General features: G+C 38.4%; 1 protein-coding gene across 1 annotated transcript in view; it reads right to left on the reverse strand.

Moving 5' to 3' along the window:
- Positions 1-18,125, reverse strand: part of AFG1L (AFG1 like ATPase) — a 51,686-nt gene extending 33,561 nt beyond the window's left edge. Inside the window, exons 1-4 of the mRNA XM_015858768.2 lie at positions 17,992-18,125; positions 12,266-12,492; positions 2,486-2,537; positions 1,608-1,709 (exon numbers count right to left, since the gene is read on the reverse strand). Coding sequence (XP_015714254.1) covers positions 1,608-1,709; positions 2,486-2,537; positions 12,266-12,492; positions 17,992-18,091 — 481 coding nt within the window. The 5' untranslated portion in view covers positions 18,092-18,125. The remainder of the gene's footprint in view (positions 1-1,607; positions 1,710-2,485; positions 2,538-12,265; positions 12,493-17,991) is intronic.
- Positions 18,126-19,608: the final 1,483 nt, after the last annotated feature.

Genomic DNA, 19,608 nt, shown 5'->3' on the forward strand with positions numbered 1-19,608 from the left:
CGACAGGAAAAAGGGCAGTCAAAAGGGCAGAGCTTCTTTACGCCAATGACAGCTTTCCAAGGAAAATGCTGCTGTCACAATATTTGTAAATTGTAGCATTGCACATAACCAATTTCACAGTATTTTAAAGACATACATTTTAGAAACAGAAGCAGCTTTTAAAATACCTATATTCCATACAGCACAAAGCACTTTGTTCATTCTGTCAGAAAATAAAGCTGAAACTTCACCTTCCTTCTATTTTCCCAAAATTGCTGAGTTTACCAACCCAGAACATCTCTCATTCTTGTTGGCATTTATAGCTCGTTTACTTACGGCTTATTCAAATTACACAGATCAAATTTATCTTTACACACAACTGTTAAGAAACAGTTTACATAATGCTCTTTTTTGGGAATTGCACAATCAATTCATTGATATAGATTTGTCTGTAACAGTGCTTTAGGAAACAAATTACTACATGTTATATGGTACGTCACTGTTATAGCCACTGCCATTATCCAAATTAATTAGGTTTTCTTTTCCCTCTGTCATGAGAGAGTTCCATTACCATTTATTTTTGTGATCATTTTCTGTTACTAGATACAATCTAATAGATATAATCTTTATTAACCTATTCCCACAAATTAGTTTATGCTTTTTTCTTCTCTTTAATTAAAGCACCAAATGAGAGAAGATACATTATCCCATATTTTGTACTTTTTAACCATTTCCTATTCTTTTTACGCCATTTGTCTTGCATTCCTATGATCCAGTTTCAGAAGGACTACGTTTATCACTGTGAGTTGACCCTTCCCAACAGAAAGGATATCTCAAAACAGTGAGAGAATGAGAAGGCCAATTTTGGATTACCTATAAGTTATCTTCTTATTCTCCATGCACACGTGCTCTCTTCACTCAACTGAACTTTCTTTTGGTGTGTATGGACCACAACCTATTCCTTAGCGACAAATCAACAAATACTAAGTGCTATTTAAACCCGAAGCATAAGATAGCAACAGCTATTTTGTTTTTCATAAAAACTAAACTCTTCCCACACTGAGGTGAAAAGAAATATGGAGCCAGTGTAACTGGATTAATGAATGAATGTGACAACTTGACAAGTGCTGCAGAGATCTTGGAAGAATCAGTCCATTTCTCTGAAGCACTAAGTTTATTGTCTCCAAATCATGATCCAGTGAAGAAAACCATGATATTACACTTGCATTTGTCTGTCCTTTGTTTCTGACATCATCATGTTACTTTGTACAATATTATTCTATTTCAGCAGGTGCTTTCTTTAGAATGCAGCAGAGTAGTTAACCAGAGAATATTTAGATAACTATTTAATCCTAAATATACATGAAGTCTTCTATACAATCAGGCATGCAGAACATTAGAGTATTTGAAAAGATACTTGAGAAATAGCATACAGTTAGCACCTAATCTGGTATGACAAACAATGCCCAAATCTTCTGATTTATTCCTTTTTTTGTTATTTTATTTGTTTAAAAACTTTCAGAAAATTACACTGCATGATGTATAATATACATATGAGAATGAGTCAGGCTTTTTCATAGTTAATAGCTTTTCTAACAACTCTTGTAAATATCAGTATCTTCACTTACTCTGGTGCACATCCAGCATGAAGCCATGAAAATGGACTCTCTTTTTCTTTTCTACTTCCAAGTGAGAATAGAACATGTCCATCACCATTGTCTTCCCTGTGCCTTCAAATAGAAAAGTAACAAACAAAAAACAAACCATCCAACAGGTAGTTAATTTAAGAACAGTTACATACTGATTACAATAATGATTGTTCATTAGCTTTTAACTAATGAAACTATTGAATAACTACTGAATAAGTACACCGAATAAGTACAAGGCGAGACTGGAAAGAAAGGTTCTGTTTTATGTTCAAATACTCAGAACAACTGTACTGTTATTTTTCCATTTAAAATTTTGATCTATATAGGGTTGGCAGAAAGGTTGCAGAAATGCCTCCATTTGCATTCAGAATACATCATTATTATCTCAGCTGAAAAGTGAGTACTGTTTTATTTTGTATTGCAATTATAACATATAAATTCCCTCCCTGGATCCCCATTCTTAAATATTAAAAGTTGGGCAATGTTGGAAAAAATATATAGGGTAAAGTAGTCCAATTCAACAGCTTCCAAACTTCTAAATCTAATTGTGTTAACTAACTCTACATCCCTGGAGGGATTCAAGGCCAAGTTGCTGAAGCCTGATCTGGTCCCCACCAGACCTGCAACCCTGCCCACTACAGGGAGTTGGAGTTTGGAGGTCTTTACGATCCCTTCCCACCAAAATCATTCTATGATTCAATTCTGTGAACTAACATCATACTACAGAAGAAATATAAACCCAGAATATTCATTAAAGTAATCGTGCTACATAAATTCCAGGCTTTTAGAAGCTTTACAATGTGAATAAACATGTATTTTGACAAAATTTCACTGAAACCGATGCAGCTGAGACTTACCAACATCTCCATAGACATAAAGACCTTTCGGAGGTTTGTTTTTTGCAAAGAGCTGCAAATCAAAGAGGAGAATAATAAATACAAACATGGAGCATAATAAAAGCAAGCACATATCAATTAAACAAATGGCTACATGTAACTACCTGAATAGGAATAGCCAGCAAAGTACAAAGTATAACCTTGAATAAATTACTAACTCTGAATGAGTACGCTATCTAATGTTGCATTTGAGAGAATTAAAATAATAAATAAATAAATAAATAAATAAATAAGGGAGGCAAATACCCATACTTCTTTTTCTTTTTAATCACCATGAAAATACTTCCATCCTAAGTCATAGTACATGTGTTTTTCTTCTTGTTTTTTTTTTAAGCCAGAACACATGCAAAATTATTACGTGTCCCAATACATCATGATTGAAACAAACTCTTATCAAGCCATTTGATCAAAAAGAACAAGAAAAAATGAGATAAAATTAAGCAGTCCTACTGAAAAGTATTTCACTTTCTGTGCTGTATGAGCTGAGCCAAAACTGAGGAAAATTAAAATTACAACCCTGTGGTCTCATTTGGAACTGAGTAATTGCTGAAGAACTTCAGTCTAAAGTGCCTTACAAAATACAGCGCCATCTTAAACCAATGAGGGAGTCAGTAGCAAAACACTAATTAAATGTGGAAGAAAATGTATGAACGAAGTAGAAAGATATGTTTCAGATCTACAGTATTTATTCAGAAAACAAACAAGCATAGCTCTTACATAAGATCCACTTACAGATTTAATTTAGAGCTGCATTATTATAGAAAAAAAAATGTGTATCATCAGTCTGTGGCTGAACAGGGTTTCAGATGTTCTGAATCAGTTCCATTAATACACAGGGCTGCAATCACTTGCTTGTGCCTTTAAAGCTCTCCAAGACAATTTAATTGACATGCATATTTCTTTGTACACTTTTTAAGAGCTTGCACTCACTGAAACTAATTCTCAAAGTCACATAGCAAAGAAAGGAGAAATTGGAAAAAAAAAACCTGTCAGAGACATTTCTAAGAATTTCTTAATTTTGAGATTAATAACATGGGTTTTAACAATTAAAAAGATGGTATTAACGTGGTTTGCAGATTTACAAAGAATGACAAAACTGGGAAAATACATCAGTGCTTTAACTTGTCTCCATAAAGATTAGACAAGTACAACAGGTAATAAGGCCTCTTTCTGTACCTTTTGCACACTGTAATATGTTCATTAACTATATTTAATGATCGTAAAATTTGTACTTTTAAGTATGTTTTCTTCTTTCTCCAATATTTACCGCTTCTACAAAATGTTTCAGAAAACATTTTTTGTTTGTTTTGTTTCACTAAGGGAAATAAATAAAATGGCTTGGGCTCAGTAGAGTCTAAATCAACTCCCGATTGATTTAGAAAAATAGAATTAGTTCTCTGAGAAGATGGCGGACACTAAGTCGTGCCTCAGTCTCATCAGCCCTTAAAAATATGATGTATTAAAGGAAGGAGAGGTACTGTGGCAGATCTGAATAAATTTGCTGAAGCTGATGAACTCTAAAAGTAAATCCTCTTCAAGCAAATTAAAGACATCTGTAAGAAGTATTTTGTTTTCAAGCAAAATGTCTTTTGTTCCATTCTGATAGAAGTGACACTATTGCCACCTAGGGTATTTTCTTTCTTAATACTTTCAGATACTGTAAAATACTAAAGATATATATCTATTTAGGTATTTGGACTTCTATATGTATATTTATTTATATACATATATGAACTGTAAAATATATATAAACATATCTTATATGTATGAGTAAAGTATATAAAATATTTATCCTCCAGACTTCCGATCAACTTTATGTTTGCATATTAAAAAATAGAATACATATATATGTGAACTTGTTATGTTGATTTTCAATATTGAAACCAAAACTTCCATAGGTTTCAATTTATCCCATATGATCATATCATTTACTGCTTTTTCCCCACTCCAGTTAATGATTCTCATGCACCTCCTGAAGCACAGAAAAGTAATTTCCACTAGGATTTCTGATAAAATCCAGAAAATAAAAAGTCCAGTGTTGGCTGACTTGAGATCACAGTAAGAAGGTAAGAAAGCAAGAAGTGTGTGGGAATGATGAAAGCAGTAGATTGATCTTGGCTCCATCGAAGCACACACTGCTGAAGGACAAACAGGAGGGAGATCTCAGATATCCTAAATTAAGAGTAGATTTGTCTATTTCGGAGAGAGAAGAAAGAAGAGTGGGTGATGTAGAAGAGAGTAAGTCCATGTGCTTCTCACTCCTCAGACTTCCCTATTGTCCTGAGTGAAGTATTGTAAGGATCTTAGTATAATCATGTTCAACCATTTGACAACTTTGCTTCTGCAGGAGTGAAAAAATATAAGAATGCCAATGCTTACATTTAAAATGTACAAAACTGAAGACTTTAAGGAATGCAGACAATTTGACTCTCCAGGGGAGAATTTATATATCTCTAAATGTATGTTTTGAATGCTCTGCTACATCCTTTTAAATAAGTGTATCCCCACAAACATCACAATATTCTCAAATCCTCCAGCTTTCTTAATTCCTGTAACAATCTTTCCAATAACCTAAGAAATCATAACTTCATTGTTTCACTGAGCTTCGTTACCATTAGAACGTGCTTACGGTAGGATCCTTTCTTGCTTTTAAGGATCAGTTACCTTTGACTTTTTTTTTCTTTTTTTTTTCTTTTTTTAATTATTCATACTCCAGAATATCTACAGTTACAGAAGAAAAAAGGACAGTATTCCCAGATTTTATGGAATTCCTTCTTTGCTTTCAAAACGTGCTATAAGTTTCTGTTTCAAAATGAAATCCCTTGCTTTGATTCTATCATGTCACATTCATCTTCACTAAAGTTCACTTTGATTGGTATCCTATCTCATCTCAGGAATTATATTCATTAAAATATCTCCTACTCCCTAAAGATTCTATTCTTTCTTCAGTGCAAATAACAGACTGCAACATCTTCCCATCTTCTCCCATACAGCCTGCCTCAAACACTGAAAGAAATCAACTCATTTCCTGGGAATATTCATGCACCAATTTAGGAAACATTTAGGTGAAAACCCATGTATAAAGGTGGTTAATTAAAATACACAAAATTCAAGAGAGAAGTATCCAGACAGCACTTTCTTTAAAAACAAAGACAAAACAGTAACTGCCTCTTTCTCCTACTCCTTCAGGCCTCTTTTTTGGTTGCTGTTGTAGCTGAAGACATTTTCAAGGTCTTGGATGGCATTTACTATTGTTCATACCTCTTTTCAAAAGATGACCTCACTTATAATTGAGCTTATTTCAAGTCATTAGCACAGCAACTCAACAACTCTTAAGATGCCCCAATTGGTATTATTTTGAAAAGCTAGAGATCTGAAACATCTATGGAAACTCCTTTGGCCTTGAACTTCAATTCAGAGGATCTCAAAATATCTCAGCATACAAGGCCATGCTTTCACCAAGTTGAAGATCAAAGTCATTGTTCAAATTTGAGTAATAATTCTGAAAAACAGAAGCATACTTGATTTGCAGCTACAGATTAATTGCTTTTCCCCCTTAGATTCATTCCAAGCTGATGCCCAAAAATGTATAGTAATTTATATATAATTTAATTATCATAAAGAAAGTGGCTGTTGGCTTCTTTCTTTGCCAAAACTGCTTATTTTAGAACGGTTTTGCCTACCACGTGATGCAAGTCCCTCAGGTAAATAATGGTATGCTTTTATTGTATGTCAGTATTTGTTCCTTAATCCTATTTTTACTGTGCTTTCAGTAAATGAAAGGTGACAAAATATTACAATCAAAGTAGATATTCTTTTAATCATTTATAAATGTAGTAAGTTTTCAGAACTTCAAGTTCTGGAATAACTCATTTCTGAAGACTCTTCTGCATTTCTATAAAAGGCAATAAGATAAGTAGCATCAGATCAAAGAAGAGAAATATCTATCTATTTTCCTACCATCGCTCTTTTTCCCCTTTCTCTTTTTTCTTTCTTTCTTTTACCCCTTTCCTTCCTCATTTTCATACTAAAAGTAGGTAGGTGGGTCACTTTCAAGAAACCTAAAAGAAATCAAGAACTCAAGCTACTATGCAGGACTGATTAAAAAGTTTTTTCTTTTGCAAGAATTTTTCAACTTAAAATACATCTCTATAGATAGATAGATAGATAGATAGATAGATAGATAGATAGATAGATAGATATAGATAAATCTATTAAATTAGAATACTAAGTAAAAACAACGCCAGTCCTTGTATTATTAAATAACTGAACATCTATAGCATAAAATGGCTTAGGTTGGAAGGAACATTAAAGATTGCCAAGTTTGAACCCCCTTGCCATAGGGAGGTTTGCCACCCACCATATTAGACTGCCCAGGGCCCCATCCAACGACCCTTCCCTGGATCCACTCTAACTTTTTCATGTCCTTCTTATGTCAGGAGCCACATGCCTGAATGCAGTACTCCAGATGGGGCCCCACAAGAGCAGAGCAGAGAGGGATAGTCACTTCCCTCTCCCTGCTGGCCACCCCTCTTGTGATGCACCTCAGGATGCTGTTGGCTTTCCATGCTGCAAGCACACATTGCCAGCTCACACCCAACTTTTCACCCACCAGGACTCCCAAGTCCTTCTCTACAGGGCTGCTCTCAATGAGTTCTTCCAATCAGTACACATATCTGAGATTGCCCCAACCCAAGCGTGACACTGAATACATTTGCCCTTGTTGAATCTCATTTGGTTACATGGGCTGATTTCCCACGACTGTCCAGGTCCCTCTGGATGGCATCCTTTCCTTCTGCCATATCAACTGCAGCACTCATCCCACTGTCTAGATCACTGTTAAAGAAGTTGACGAGTACCAGTCCCAAGACTGACCCCTGGGGGAAATCACTTGTCACTGGTGTCCTTCTGGACATAGAGCTGTTGAGCAGAACTCTCCGGTTGTGATCATCCAACCAATTCTTTATTCATCTAATAGTCCAGCCTTCAAATCTGTATTTCTCCAATTAACGATGAGGATGTGATATGGGACCATGTCAGAGGCCTTGTACAAGTCCAGGTAAACAACATCACTTGCCCTTCCTTTGTCCACCAATACCAGCACTCCGTCACACAAGGCCACCAGACTGGTTATGCATTATCTGCCCTTGGTGAAGCCACACTGGCTGCCTCGGATCACCTCCTCATCTCACATATATCTTAACAGTTCCTAAGAGGATCTGCTCCGTGGTGTTCTCAGGCACAGAGGTGACACTCACCAGCCTGTAGTTCCATTGGTCTTTCTTTCTCCCTTTCTTAAAACTGGGAGTGATGTCTCCCTGTTTCCAGTCACTGGAGACTTGACCTGACAGCCATGACTTTTCAAGTATAATGGAGAGTAGTTAGACAACCACATCAGCCAGTGCCTTCAGGACTGTGGGATGCACATCATCTGGCCCCATAGACTCGTACACATACATTCTCATGATCTGATCTCTGCCTTGCTCTGCTCTTACAGAGGGATTTTGCTCCCCCAACCCTCTCCTTGAAGTTCAAGGACATGGGAAGCCTGATAGCCTGTGAAGACAAAGAACTCATTGAGTACCTCAGCTTTCCCCATGTCTGTTGAAGCCAGTTTTCCCTTCTCGTTTATCAGAGTGGGTACGCTATCCTTTGCCTGTCTCTTCTGACCTACGTACTTGTAGAATCCTTTCTTGTTATTTTTCACATCTCATCAAGTTCATTTCCATCTCTGCCTTGGCTTTCCTTTTGTCTAAGATCAAGTGCAGTGTATTGTCACATGCAAAGCTACAATGCGTGAGGTCTTCACAAGAGAAGAGTGCCAATGCTTACCTAAACTCTTCAACAGATGCAGACATATGAAAAGCACATGGTATCACTGCCTACAATGGATACAGTGCTTGTCGTCTGTGATTTTACCCACTATTCTGTTGTAACTCACTCTGAGGAAAACTTTTATCAAGGATTCTGATTACTACTTTACTGAAGTAAAACCTGTCCTGAACTGGAATTTAAACCACATTCTTTGGCTAAAGACTTTATTTTAAAAGGAACTGCTCCAATTGACAACTAACATCCTCAAAAATACCAGAAGAGAAACAAGGACATTACTACTTCTCTATCACAAATTATGATTTAATGTATTTACACAAGCTAGAAGCCTTTAACAGAATTACACAAAATTAAATGTTCTCCACCTTTCCTAGGGTTCTACTTTACAGCACCACATTGCTTAATCTGGTTCTCAAGCTTCTGAAGTCTTCCACACAGGTATCAAGCTCTAGAAGAAAAACCTCTACACTACCACTTGTCACATTAACAAGTAGTTCTTCATCTGCATCTCACTGAAGATGACATTAGTTGCCAGTATCAGAGAGCTTTAAACTTTATAAGTTTAAAATTAAAGAGTGGAACTGAAACAAAAGACTCTGTCAGAATTAGAGGAAGCCCATGTTCACACCCTAAAACAATGGTATTTGAACTTTTCCCTTTAGGAGAGAGTCAGTTAGGTGGCTTTATTGTGATTAGCTCTGCTAGACAGAGATAAAGTAGCATTACAATCTCCTAAACAGAATAAGATTGGTATTACTTTGTTGTCTGCAGTAGACACTTCCTTCGCTATTCATGCTCCCCAGACAGAAAATCTGTAAACAACAAATCCACATAGCAGTCGGTCTACAAAGTTATTACAAGACATCTGCTCTACGTCAAATCACAGTGGTTACACTACGATTCAGGGCACTCCAGTTAACACAATTCAGCTCTCAAAGTTATTCTCAAAGGCAGATCTTTTAGAAAAGAATATCCAGATGTCCAAAGCAGTTCACCAGAAAAGAATGCTGGCCTACTGATCCTCAGCTTAGAAAGCAAGATCAAAACCTTCATCACATTTTTTCTACAGAATGAAAATGAATAAAAGTTTGGCTTTATTCCCATAAGATTACATAGGAGCAAGTCACATAACTGGTTTTCTCTTAAGCAATTTCCTCTTTTACAGTTCACGCTGTACAGTGTTGGTAAAGAGCACCTTTATACATTAAGTACCCTTGAAATGCCAATCTCTAGCCTGTTAGATTACGCTCATGGAAATAGTTTGCCTATGCCAGGCCAGCAGAATAGGTTTAGCCTGATCTCCTTACACTCACAGGAAAACAGATTATCTTTTAGGCAAGTCATAAGATTGCTTTGAATAACAAAGATAAGCAATAATCACTTTTGAATTTATTTATTTTTTTTCAGAAAGATCATTAAATTCAACAGTCTGACTACTCTAGGACTAACAAAAAGCTAAAGCATGTTACTGAAAACATTATCCAAATGCCCAGTGAACACAGAGAGGCACTGGACCCCCATGACAGAAGCCTGTTCCAGTGCTTGACCACTCTAACAGTAAGTGTTTCTTAATGGCCACTCTGAGCCTTCCCTGACACAGCTTTGTACCACTCCCATTCTGCCATCAGTACCAGGGAGCAGAGCCCAGCACCTCCATCTTTTCCTCCTCAAAGGGGAATGCTCTCCTGCAGAGGTCAGTGAGGTTGCCTCTCAGTCTTCTCCAGATGAGACAACTCAACTGTCCTCAGCCTCTGCTCTTAGGACATGTCTTCCAGCCTTGCTGCCCTCCTCTGGATGCTTTCAAGGACCTTAACATCCTTTTTATATTGTGGAGCCCAGAACTGCACACAATATTCAAGGTGAGACTGCACCAATGCTAAATATAATGAGGGAATCCCTTCTTTTGACCAGTTAGCTAAGTAAAAGGGTGGGTAGTGAGAATAACTAACCTACTGGTTGGAGAAGGCAAAACTATTCTCTGAACAATTGCTGGGCTCCAATTGCCATACCTAAGTTAAAATTATAGAATGATCTATGTTGGAAGAAAGTCAGGAGATGGTATTGTCAAACTCCCTGCTCAAAGTTTTAACTGTTTTCAAAACAGAACTTCCAAAGACATTCTTTTCAAAGAATCATAGAATCATTTGAGTTGAAAAGGAACCATAAAGGTCATCTAGTCCAACTCACCATCAATGAACAGGAACATCTCCAGCCAGATCAGGTTGCTCAGAGCTTGGCTAAGCCTGACCTTGAATGTCTCCAGGGACAAAGCATCCATCCATAGGATCAATCTTGCCTCAGCACTTTGCTCCCTGTTCTTCACTATTCTCCTGTTTTTCTTTCCAGAGTTTCTCTCATTCAGTTTTCTTCCCACTGTATATCAACAGTAAAAAAAGAGCTCCTTCCTAGGTGCTAGTCTGCTACCTTTTATCAGGAGGCAGGAAGACATTTGTAGAATTCCCAGTCAAGCACGATTAGCAGATACGTGACATACAGCTACAAGTATGAATTTAAAACATTCAAGGCAAACTGAAGGCAGACTGGTAAGTGAGTATTGAAGCCCATGGCTCTGTACCTTGCTATTTGAAACACATACTTTCATTTGCATAGCACTTGCTCTCACTGCAATATTGTGTTTGCTGCTTTTTTATCATTCCTTGAAGCTAGCACAATTTGCAAGAGCCTTGGAGTAGTAATTTATGGTTTGGTACCTAAAGGATAGAGGACAGCATGCCATTTACAGGTACTTGTGACATGTAGGTTTTGTCTCCTCTGGTTTCATGCCACCTCATGTAGGGTTATCATGCAAACAAAATGCAGTATTATGCCATGCAATTGGAGAATTTGGGGTTGCAATGGCAAGTATACAGTTTACTAACTACATACAGTCCAATAGTTAGTCATATCGTTCTATGCTCATGAGATGAGGGGTGTTGTATAATAGATGCTGAGAGGGGCTGACAGATTTATTAACAGGATCTGTAGTTGATGACATAACTTTAGCTGTTACAGTCAGTGTATTCCTAGTTAAAAAAATAAAAAGCAAAAGTAGTACAGTAGGGAGAAAGAAAAGGGAAAGCTCTCAGTGACCAGCTAGGAAAAAAAAAACAAACAGTAGAGCTGTTGACATAGGAGATGTCTCCCCAGTGCAAGAGGCCTGGAAAGTGAAGATTATGATAATGGCAATGAGCATTTTCCTATGTTTTTTCCCAGTATGATACTTTTTTCCAAATCAGACTCACTTAAATTCCTAATTGTGTCCCCCATCTGCAGTTATGACTTCGCGCTGACTGAAATACACTGATCTGCTGCACAAGTTGCACATTCACTGGTCATTCCACTTCTGAACACATGTATTATTGACTAATATTTATCCAGGATTTAAGAACTTGCATACCTTGCTGTGCACTATGTTTGGTTTTCTGGTATATAAACTAAAGTCTACAAAAAGAGACATGGAAAGCAGCGGAAGATAAGACATTTTCACACCAGTTCTATCCACTTCCCATGAAAACAACACTATCAGAATTTGCAGGTGCAAGGCCACAAGAGTATGAAAATAACAACATGAGAACAAGATATGAAAAGTACTGCCACAGTAGCTCTGGAAAATACTGTGCCAAAAACTTCAGAGGAAAGTTACTGAACTGCAACAGTAGGCCCTTAGAAGTCAGTAAGGTTGTGCTATGTACTGTACAACAGGTGTGAGCCTGAGTTTTAATTAATGCTTTGAAAAGAAACCTCCAAAAATGCAATCAGGGTGCAGATCCAAAGATGAAGAAAGATTTGGCTGTAAAGACCCAGCTGCAAAAATAAGACTAAGTTAATGATAGAAATTAATATATTTTTAAGCACATTCTTATGAGAAAATATAATTTCTAAAAATATATTTATCATCATCAATCTCACCTTTGAGAGAAAATTTTTTGAGCTGATGCTGTAGCCTTTAAGACTTTCGTGCAATTTTTGCAGGTGCTGCACAACTTTTCTTTGCTGTTCATCGTTCCTCAGCTCTTCTTGCTTGATCAGAAAGTCATAATGTTCCAAAGGTCCATTGCAAACCAGTAAGGCTCTAGAATTAGCATCTGTAAGAGTACGAAGAGCTACTTTTTCATCTGCTGCCTGACTTGCAAATGCTGTAAAATAGAAAACAGACTATTAATAGAGAAGTTTTGAGAAGTGTTCTCTTAAAATCATAAACATGGCACATCACTAACAGTTCATGCAAAGACTGAGACACATTTCTTACCTAGACAGCTGCACAAGTATGTTACGCCTTTGTTTTTCATTAATCCACTACTAACTACAAAATACATTTAGTAGTATGTTTTAACACTTTTATTAATGAAAAACACATACACACAGTGCTCAGCTGGGAAGTTGTCAAGATTGAACGAGCTGTTAGAAGAAAAGTGTTGACATATCTGTTGCAAAGTGAGGTAAAATCATTTAAAATCCCTGACAGAGAACATTTTTTTTCTGAACGGATGAATCATTTAGAAAGAGGCAAGCTGGAAGAAAGAATTTAAAAGACAGCAAACAGGAGATCAAAACAAGAGTTTTGTAAGCAAGTTTAAAGAGTGAAAGACCACAGTAAGCAACACAGTAACTGTGAAACCCTGCAACACCACAATTCACTTTGCTGGCTTTATCTTCTATGACAATGACAAAAGTTAATGAGAATGTTAAAGAATTTAAACATTGCTAGATCTAATGAAAGACATCTTTAAATGCTTAAGGTAAGCAAAACAGCACAACAGCCTCCAGCAACTTATTTTGAGGTCTGGTGGAGAGTAAGCAAGCTTCAATAAAACACAGAAAGGTTCTAACATTTAAAATGACAAATCCCAATATTCATAGGTCAGTCAACATAGAATCATGGATCCACAAGGTTGGGAAGGACCTACAAAATCACCTCGTCCAACTGTCCTCCTATTACCATTGCTAGCACAAGCCACTAAACTGTATCTTATAGCTCCTCATCCAGACTCCTCTTGAACACTGACAGAGATGGTAACTCCACCACCTCCCCAGGAAGGCCATTCCAGTGCCTGACCACTCTCTAAGAGAAAGTTTTTCTTTACGTCTAATCTAAACCTCTTCTGGTACAACCTGCATCCATTTCCTCGGGTCTTGTTTGTTGCCTGGGAGAAGAGGCCAAGCTGCTCCTCATCACAACCTCCCTTCAGGAAGTTGTAGAGTGCAATGAGGTCTCCCCTGAGCCTCCTCTTCTCCAGGCTGAACAATCCCAGCTCCCTCAGCCGTTCCTCATCAGACTTGTGCTCCAGACCCCTCACCAGTTTCACTGCCCTTCTCTGGACATGTTCCAAGGCCTCAATGTCTTTCTTGTAGTGAGGAGCCCAAAACTGAACACAGTACTCAAGATGTGGTCTCACCAGAGCTGACTACAAGAGGATGGTTACCTCTCTGCTCCTACTGGAAAGTAGGAAAAGTAGGAAAGTAGTTTTAAAGCACACAAAAAATGCTGAAATTAGTACAAGCAGATCTTGATTGTTTACTTATTTTTAGAACGCACTTAAGATAAATCATGATGAATGAGAGGCAACATCAAATCCTCAGGAGCACTGTGAGAGCAACAGGTCTTCCCCTCTGACCATGTAATACATTTGGTAGAAAGAGGGGAAATGTTCTTAATCGCAGCAACCATTTTGTCATCATGTCACACAGTGTTCTCTATATATAAAGCACGAAAGCTAGACGCAAGTGACTTTTGAGCAAGTACAAAATAAATTAGAAAAAACTGTAGGTAATGAATAACTACCACGGTTAAGCTACATGCATGTTTCCAGTAGAGTTTCATAGAGAGCTCAGAAGCTCAATTTGGTGCAATTTGGAATTTCCAACCATGACCTGTATAAGGCAAAGTGAACTGCATGGAATGGGCTTGCAGATAACATTGCAAGGAGGGGGCTGCCAACAGTCTGGAAGGCATGGCAGGGTACACCTAATAGAATGTAATGCAACAAGGCATCGTTCTTAGGGGTTAATAACTAACTGAACTTCAGAGATGGACACTGACCATCTAAAGAGCAACTCTGAAGAAAACAGTCCAAGGCTATGCTGGATTACAGAGTGGCACTGAAACATCATTGTAACACTACTTCGGAGAGAGTAAGGAAAGAAGAAAGTACTCTGAGGTACAGAACCATGGAATCACAGAATCATAGAATGCAGATTGTGCATGTGTGCATATAGAAGTACTAAAAACATAAGCATACATGAAATAACCCTGTTCTACTCAAAAGCAATATGCTTTGCCCTAGAACACACTTTGATTTCCATATTTCATAGAAGGTATGAACACAACAGAGCCTTGAGAAATGTGTGAGTTAGCATTTGTTACACCGTGGGTCACAAACCACAGAGACGTTACAAGAGGGCTCAAAGAGGAAGAAGAAAAAATTAATTTTTTAATTTAAAAAAATTGATATGGTTATACAAGGCCTCAAGTTGTGCCAGGGCAAGTTTAGGTTGGATATTAGGAAGAACTTCTTCACAGAAAGGGTAGTTAGGTACTGGAATAGGCTTCCCAGGGAGGTGGGTGAATTGCCATCCCTGGTTGTGTTTAAGAGCTGTTTGGATGTGGTACTCTGGGATATGATTTAGTGTAGGGTTTTTAGAGTTAAGGTACTGGTTAGGCTGCGGTTGGACTTGATGATCTTCAAGGTCTTTTCCAACCTGGGTAATTCTATGATTCTATGATTCTATGACAAGAACTGAAAACACCTCAGTTTCTGCAATGCAAGGCAGCCAGTATTTACACCTGTAGCCAATAATTATACCAAAATCTCCTGCCCTGAAGAAGCTGAGTTACTGCCACGAATTAAAAGTAATTTAAGCAAAAAAGATCACTTAGAAAGTTGAGTTCAATGCCCGTTATTGCAAAAATTTCAATAAAATCTTTACAGAAGGCTAAAGAAAATCACATAGCTTTCTCAGCATTCTTTACCTTTCTGGAGATACTGCTCACTGTGAGATTAGTAGAAAAAAAAATAAAAGCTGGTTTAGGGATAAGAAGGGGTTTGTGGCTCATTAGCTTTCTGGTCATGGACAAGGGACACCAGCAGGGCTGCTCGCATGCATGCCTTCTGTGTCAGATTACACGTACCCACAGCTGACCGTAAGTGGAAATAAAGTGGGAATAAAAAACTATGTCATCAACAGATGACAGAGATGAAGGCTGCTCAAGTGATGATGGAGGGCGTTGTGGAACAAGTTGCTCACTGTTCTCCTAAAATAATACTGAATGCCAAGATTTAAATATGGTGAGGGGCACCAGGAAACACACCTTCCCTCTACTGCAAAAACTCATTTTTATCTCTTCCTGATTCATTTTATACAAATTGTTGCTTGTATTAGATTCCTTCTGAAACATTCAAGTGTCACAGAGGAAAAGAACTTTGTGTATCCAGGTAAGACTATACAAAAGCCCTGCGTCCGTACATTACTCAGTGAAAACTAGAGACACAATCCATAATCTTTCTCACTCCCAGCGTGCATGACAGCACTGGATTTTATCATGTCTTGCCTAACACTCAGTATCATTTAAGAACTAAAATCTAAAAATAAAAAGCATTCTTAACTTTAAAGACATTCTGCTCTGGAAAAGAGCAACAAATTGAAAACTTGATCAGTACATTGTCAGACTTTCCGTCTGCCACTTAGAACTCACGCCTGAGGTGACACTGGAAAAAGGCAAGCAAGTTTCAATGACGCTGCTTCCGAGAGCAAAGCTCACAGCTGAGGCAGGCATTAGAGTTATTTATATAAGAAGACAATCTGGAATGGAAGCTGGATTGTGGCCTGTCATAAACCGATCTTGACAGAAGCCAGGAGGCTGACAGGTCAGAAGGGTAACTGAGAAAAACACCACTCACCCCATCAACCATTTTTTCCCCCCTCTTAGTTGTAAGTAATCATGTAATTTGAACATACAAAAGAACATGGGCTTCCCTGCCATGAATATCATTTTTTCCACATTCCTATGGAAAAGAAACCAACACCTTGAAAACTCATAGATGAATAAATTCAAAGTTATGCAGAGAAGATCTCGTGTTTAAAATGATTATTCATTACTGAGAAAGTGTTGTACTTCCAGAGATTAATTCAGATTTGATCTGCAGAATCCTTTACTAGTACATAACAAAACATCTTTTAAACATCTGATTAAAATTGTCAACCTTCAATGGAAAGAAATATGGAAAATAATCTAAAGAATAAAGGAAAAACATAAAAAAGATACATAATATCCAGCTAAAGAAGCAAAGGTCAAAGAAATGGAACCTAGCTCCTTTTACTGCAAAAAGTAAATCAAGCTTCAGTAACAGCATTCAATTCATAAATTGTCAATCATATACAGTACTTGTGTAAATGTGTATTATTAATTTTCAAAGTTAATCAAAGAGGAAACAAATCCTCAAAGGGATTTAAAAGGCATTTAACCTTTGTTCTGTATGTGAGGGTCAAATCTCTCCACCATAGGAATGCTCACAAATACTTTTCCTGCAGAGATTAAGGACAACAACAAATGTTTAAAGTACTAGGAACATCAGTATTCACCTAATTACCTCTGAACTATGCTTGTGAATTGTGATTAACTACAAATTCTGAGGAAAGTGCGTTGCAAAGAGATGGGGAACCAAACACTTCCTATACTAACTTTCTCCAGTGGTTAATCGCTCTTTGCCTTCAAGACAGAAAATACTCCCAGCAGTTGAGAACTGCACCTAAGCCAAACTCACCACGGGGGCTACAAGCGCATCAAAGTCCACAACCCAGAGATCATCCAGCTGCCACCTCTGCAGACAGCTGCCATCAATAAGCTGGAATAGCATTGGCTAAGCCAGTGCCAACACAGGAAGCAGATCCATTTCACTGCTGCATTGCAGACTTCATTCTGTCTTAAGAGCATCCATTTAAACAACCTCAGCTAGAGGTGAAAGTAGGAATGAGAGGAAAGTTTGTCAGGGAAATTGTTCACAGGTACTAATTCTGAAGGCTTTCAAGAGGTGTAGCAGGCAGGTCACACGAGAAATAAAACACTGATTATAAGAACAGGATTATAAATCAATTCACTGATCATTGTGTATCCCTGCGGATGTCCTCAAACAATAAGTGGAGCAACCACCTTTCAACATGGAAGCCAAAACAAAGTGCTGATAAAGTCACAGAATTTGCTGACATCATAAAGGACACAGATGTAGAGATCTGAAGCAATGTCACAATTAAATAAAAACATAAGCATTGTATCAACTGTAACACACACTTGATCAGCACTGATTGCTTTAGGATATAAGTATTGTACTGTCACAATACAACACTTGTATGTGAATGCTTATTTGTCTCGGATGACCCACAGAAATCACAGAGTCCAGGCCTTGGCTTCACACAGGACCACCCAATATCCAAACCTTATGTCTGAGGCACTATTCCAACACTCCCTGAACTCCAGCAGCTTATGCCCATGTTCACTGCTCTATAGAAGAGCTCTCACTAAAGACAAATGACCTCAGCATCTACCCTAAGCCTCAAGCTGACACCCGGCTCCCCCCTCCAGGGCACAGCGCTCCGAGCTCGCCCTTCCTTGGGCACGGCGCGGGATCGGCGGCACTGACCTCTCGGCAGGGCCCGTGCCGGCAGCACACGGGCAGCACACCGCGCCGGTGCCCGCAGCAGGCAGCGCACAGTAACCAAGGGCGACACGGGCGCCGCCATCTTGCCGGCGCGACCTCCACGGCGGAGGGCGCGGAGCGTGCTGGGAAATGGAGTCCCGGGGAGAGGGCGCTGGGAATGGCGTCGGCCGGGTACCTCAGGGGAGCACGGAGATGGCTGATAGTTGAAGTTATTTTCTAGCACTGTCCCTACAGGCATCCAAGGAATGTGTGTCACAGAGACATATGGTTTCACAGAATCACAGAATTATCAAGGTTGGGAAAGACCTACAAGATCATCTAGTCTAACCGTTACCAATACTTCCCGGCTAAATCATATTCATCAACACAACATCCAAACGTTTCTTGAACACTCCCATGGTCGGTGACTCCACCACCTCCCTGGGCAGTGCATTCCAGTGCCTGACTGCCCTTTCCGAGAAGTAATATTTCCTAATGTCCAGCCTGAATCTCCCCTGGCGCAGTTTAGAACCATTCCCTCTAGTTCTATCACTGACTACATAAGAGGCCAACCCCCAGCTCACTACAACCTCCCTTCAGGCAGTTATAGAGAGCAATGAGGTCTCCCCTGAGCCTCCTCTTCTCCAGGCTGAACAATCCCAGCTCCCTCAGCCGCTCCTCATAAGGCCTGTGCTCCAGACCCCTCACCAGCTTCATATCTAATTAAGCGGTGAACTAAAATGCCAATTTATCGCATCTTAAATGAGCTGTACTCGGTACATTTTCTTTCATCTTCCCTTTATGGAGCACTTATTGGTTTTGACTCATTCTAGCCATCAACACCTGTGCCCATTTAGGAAAGAATTTCAGCACAAATCATAGTGAAGTGAATAGGCGTTTCAAAGACGCAATTGTTGCAATATTTTTAGAATCTCCAACAAGGAAACAAACAACTTCAGTAAAAGTGATTTAAATAACAAATATCCTTATAAACAGCTTCTCTCCTTGAGAACAAAGAATAAACAAGGCAACGAGAGACGCTCTTTCTCTTCCATTATTAACTCAGATCACAATGCGATTGGGTGAAATGTCAAGAATAATTGGAGAAAATGACAGCATAATCTTCAGCAAAAACATCTGATTTATTTAAATTGTCACTGGTTTTTTGTCTTAACAGATTCTCTGCTTAACCTCGTTATCCAAGACACGTATAGAAAAACTTCCCATTCGGGTTTGTTCTGTTAATCTCTACCTAAGTGAAAAAGAACTTTTTGCAGTGCTTCTGTACGCAGCAAACTCTGAAATGCCACGATATGTGCCACTGTAGTGAACACCCCAGGGACTGAATCTGAATTCGATAAAGTCACATTTTGTCATTAACCTAAAATAACAAGAATTGGATAATCCGTAGATTGTCACGGTTGATGTCTTGTAACAGATACAGATCTATTCTATAGGGCAAATGTACACTTCATTCACTGTATTCATCTCTTTTCTTTCCTCCAGAAAAATAAAGTTATAAAGATGATGGAATTAGATTGATGCTTAACTTAACAGCATTATTAGTTTGCAAGGTAACTGAAATAATAGCTGGTTTTAAATCGGAATGCAAACAGGGGC

The sequence above is a fragment of the Coturnix japonica genome, chromosome 3 (genome assembly GCF_001577835.2).
Source record: "Coturnix japonica isolate 7356 chromosome 3, Coturnix japonica 2.1, whole genome shotgun sequence".
Classification (NCBI taxonomy): Eukaryota; Metazoa; Chordata; class Aves; order Galliformes; family Phasianidae; genus Coturnix; species Coturnix japonica.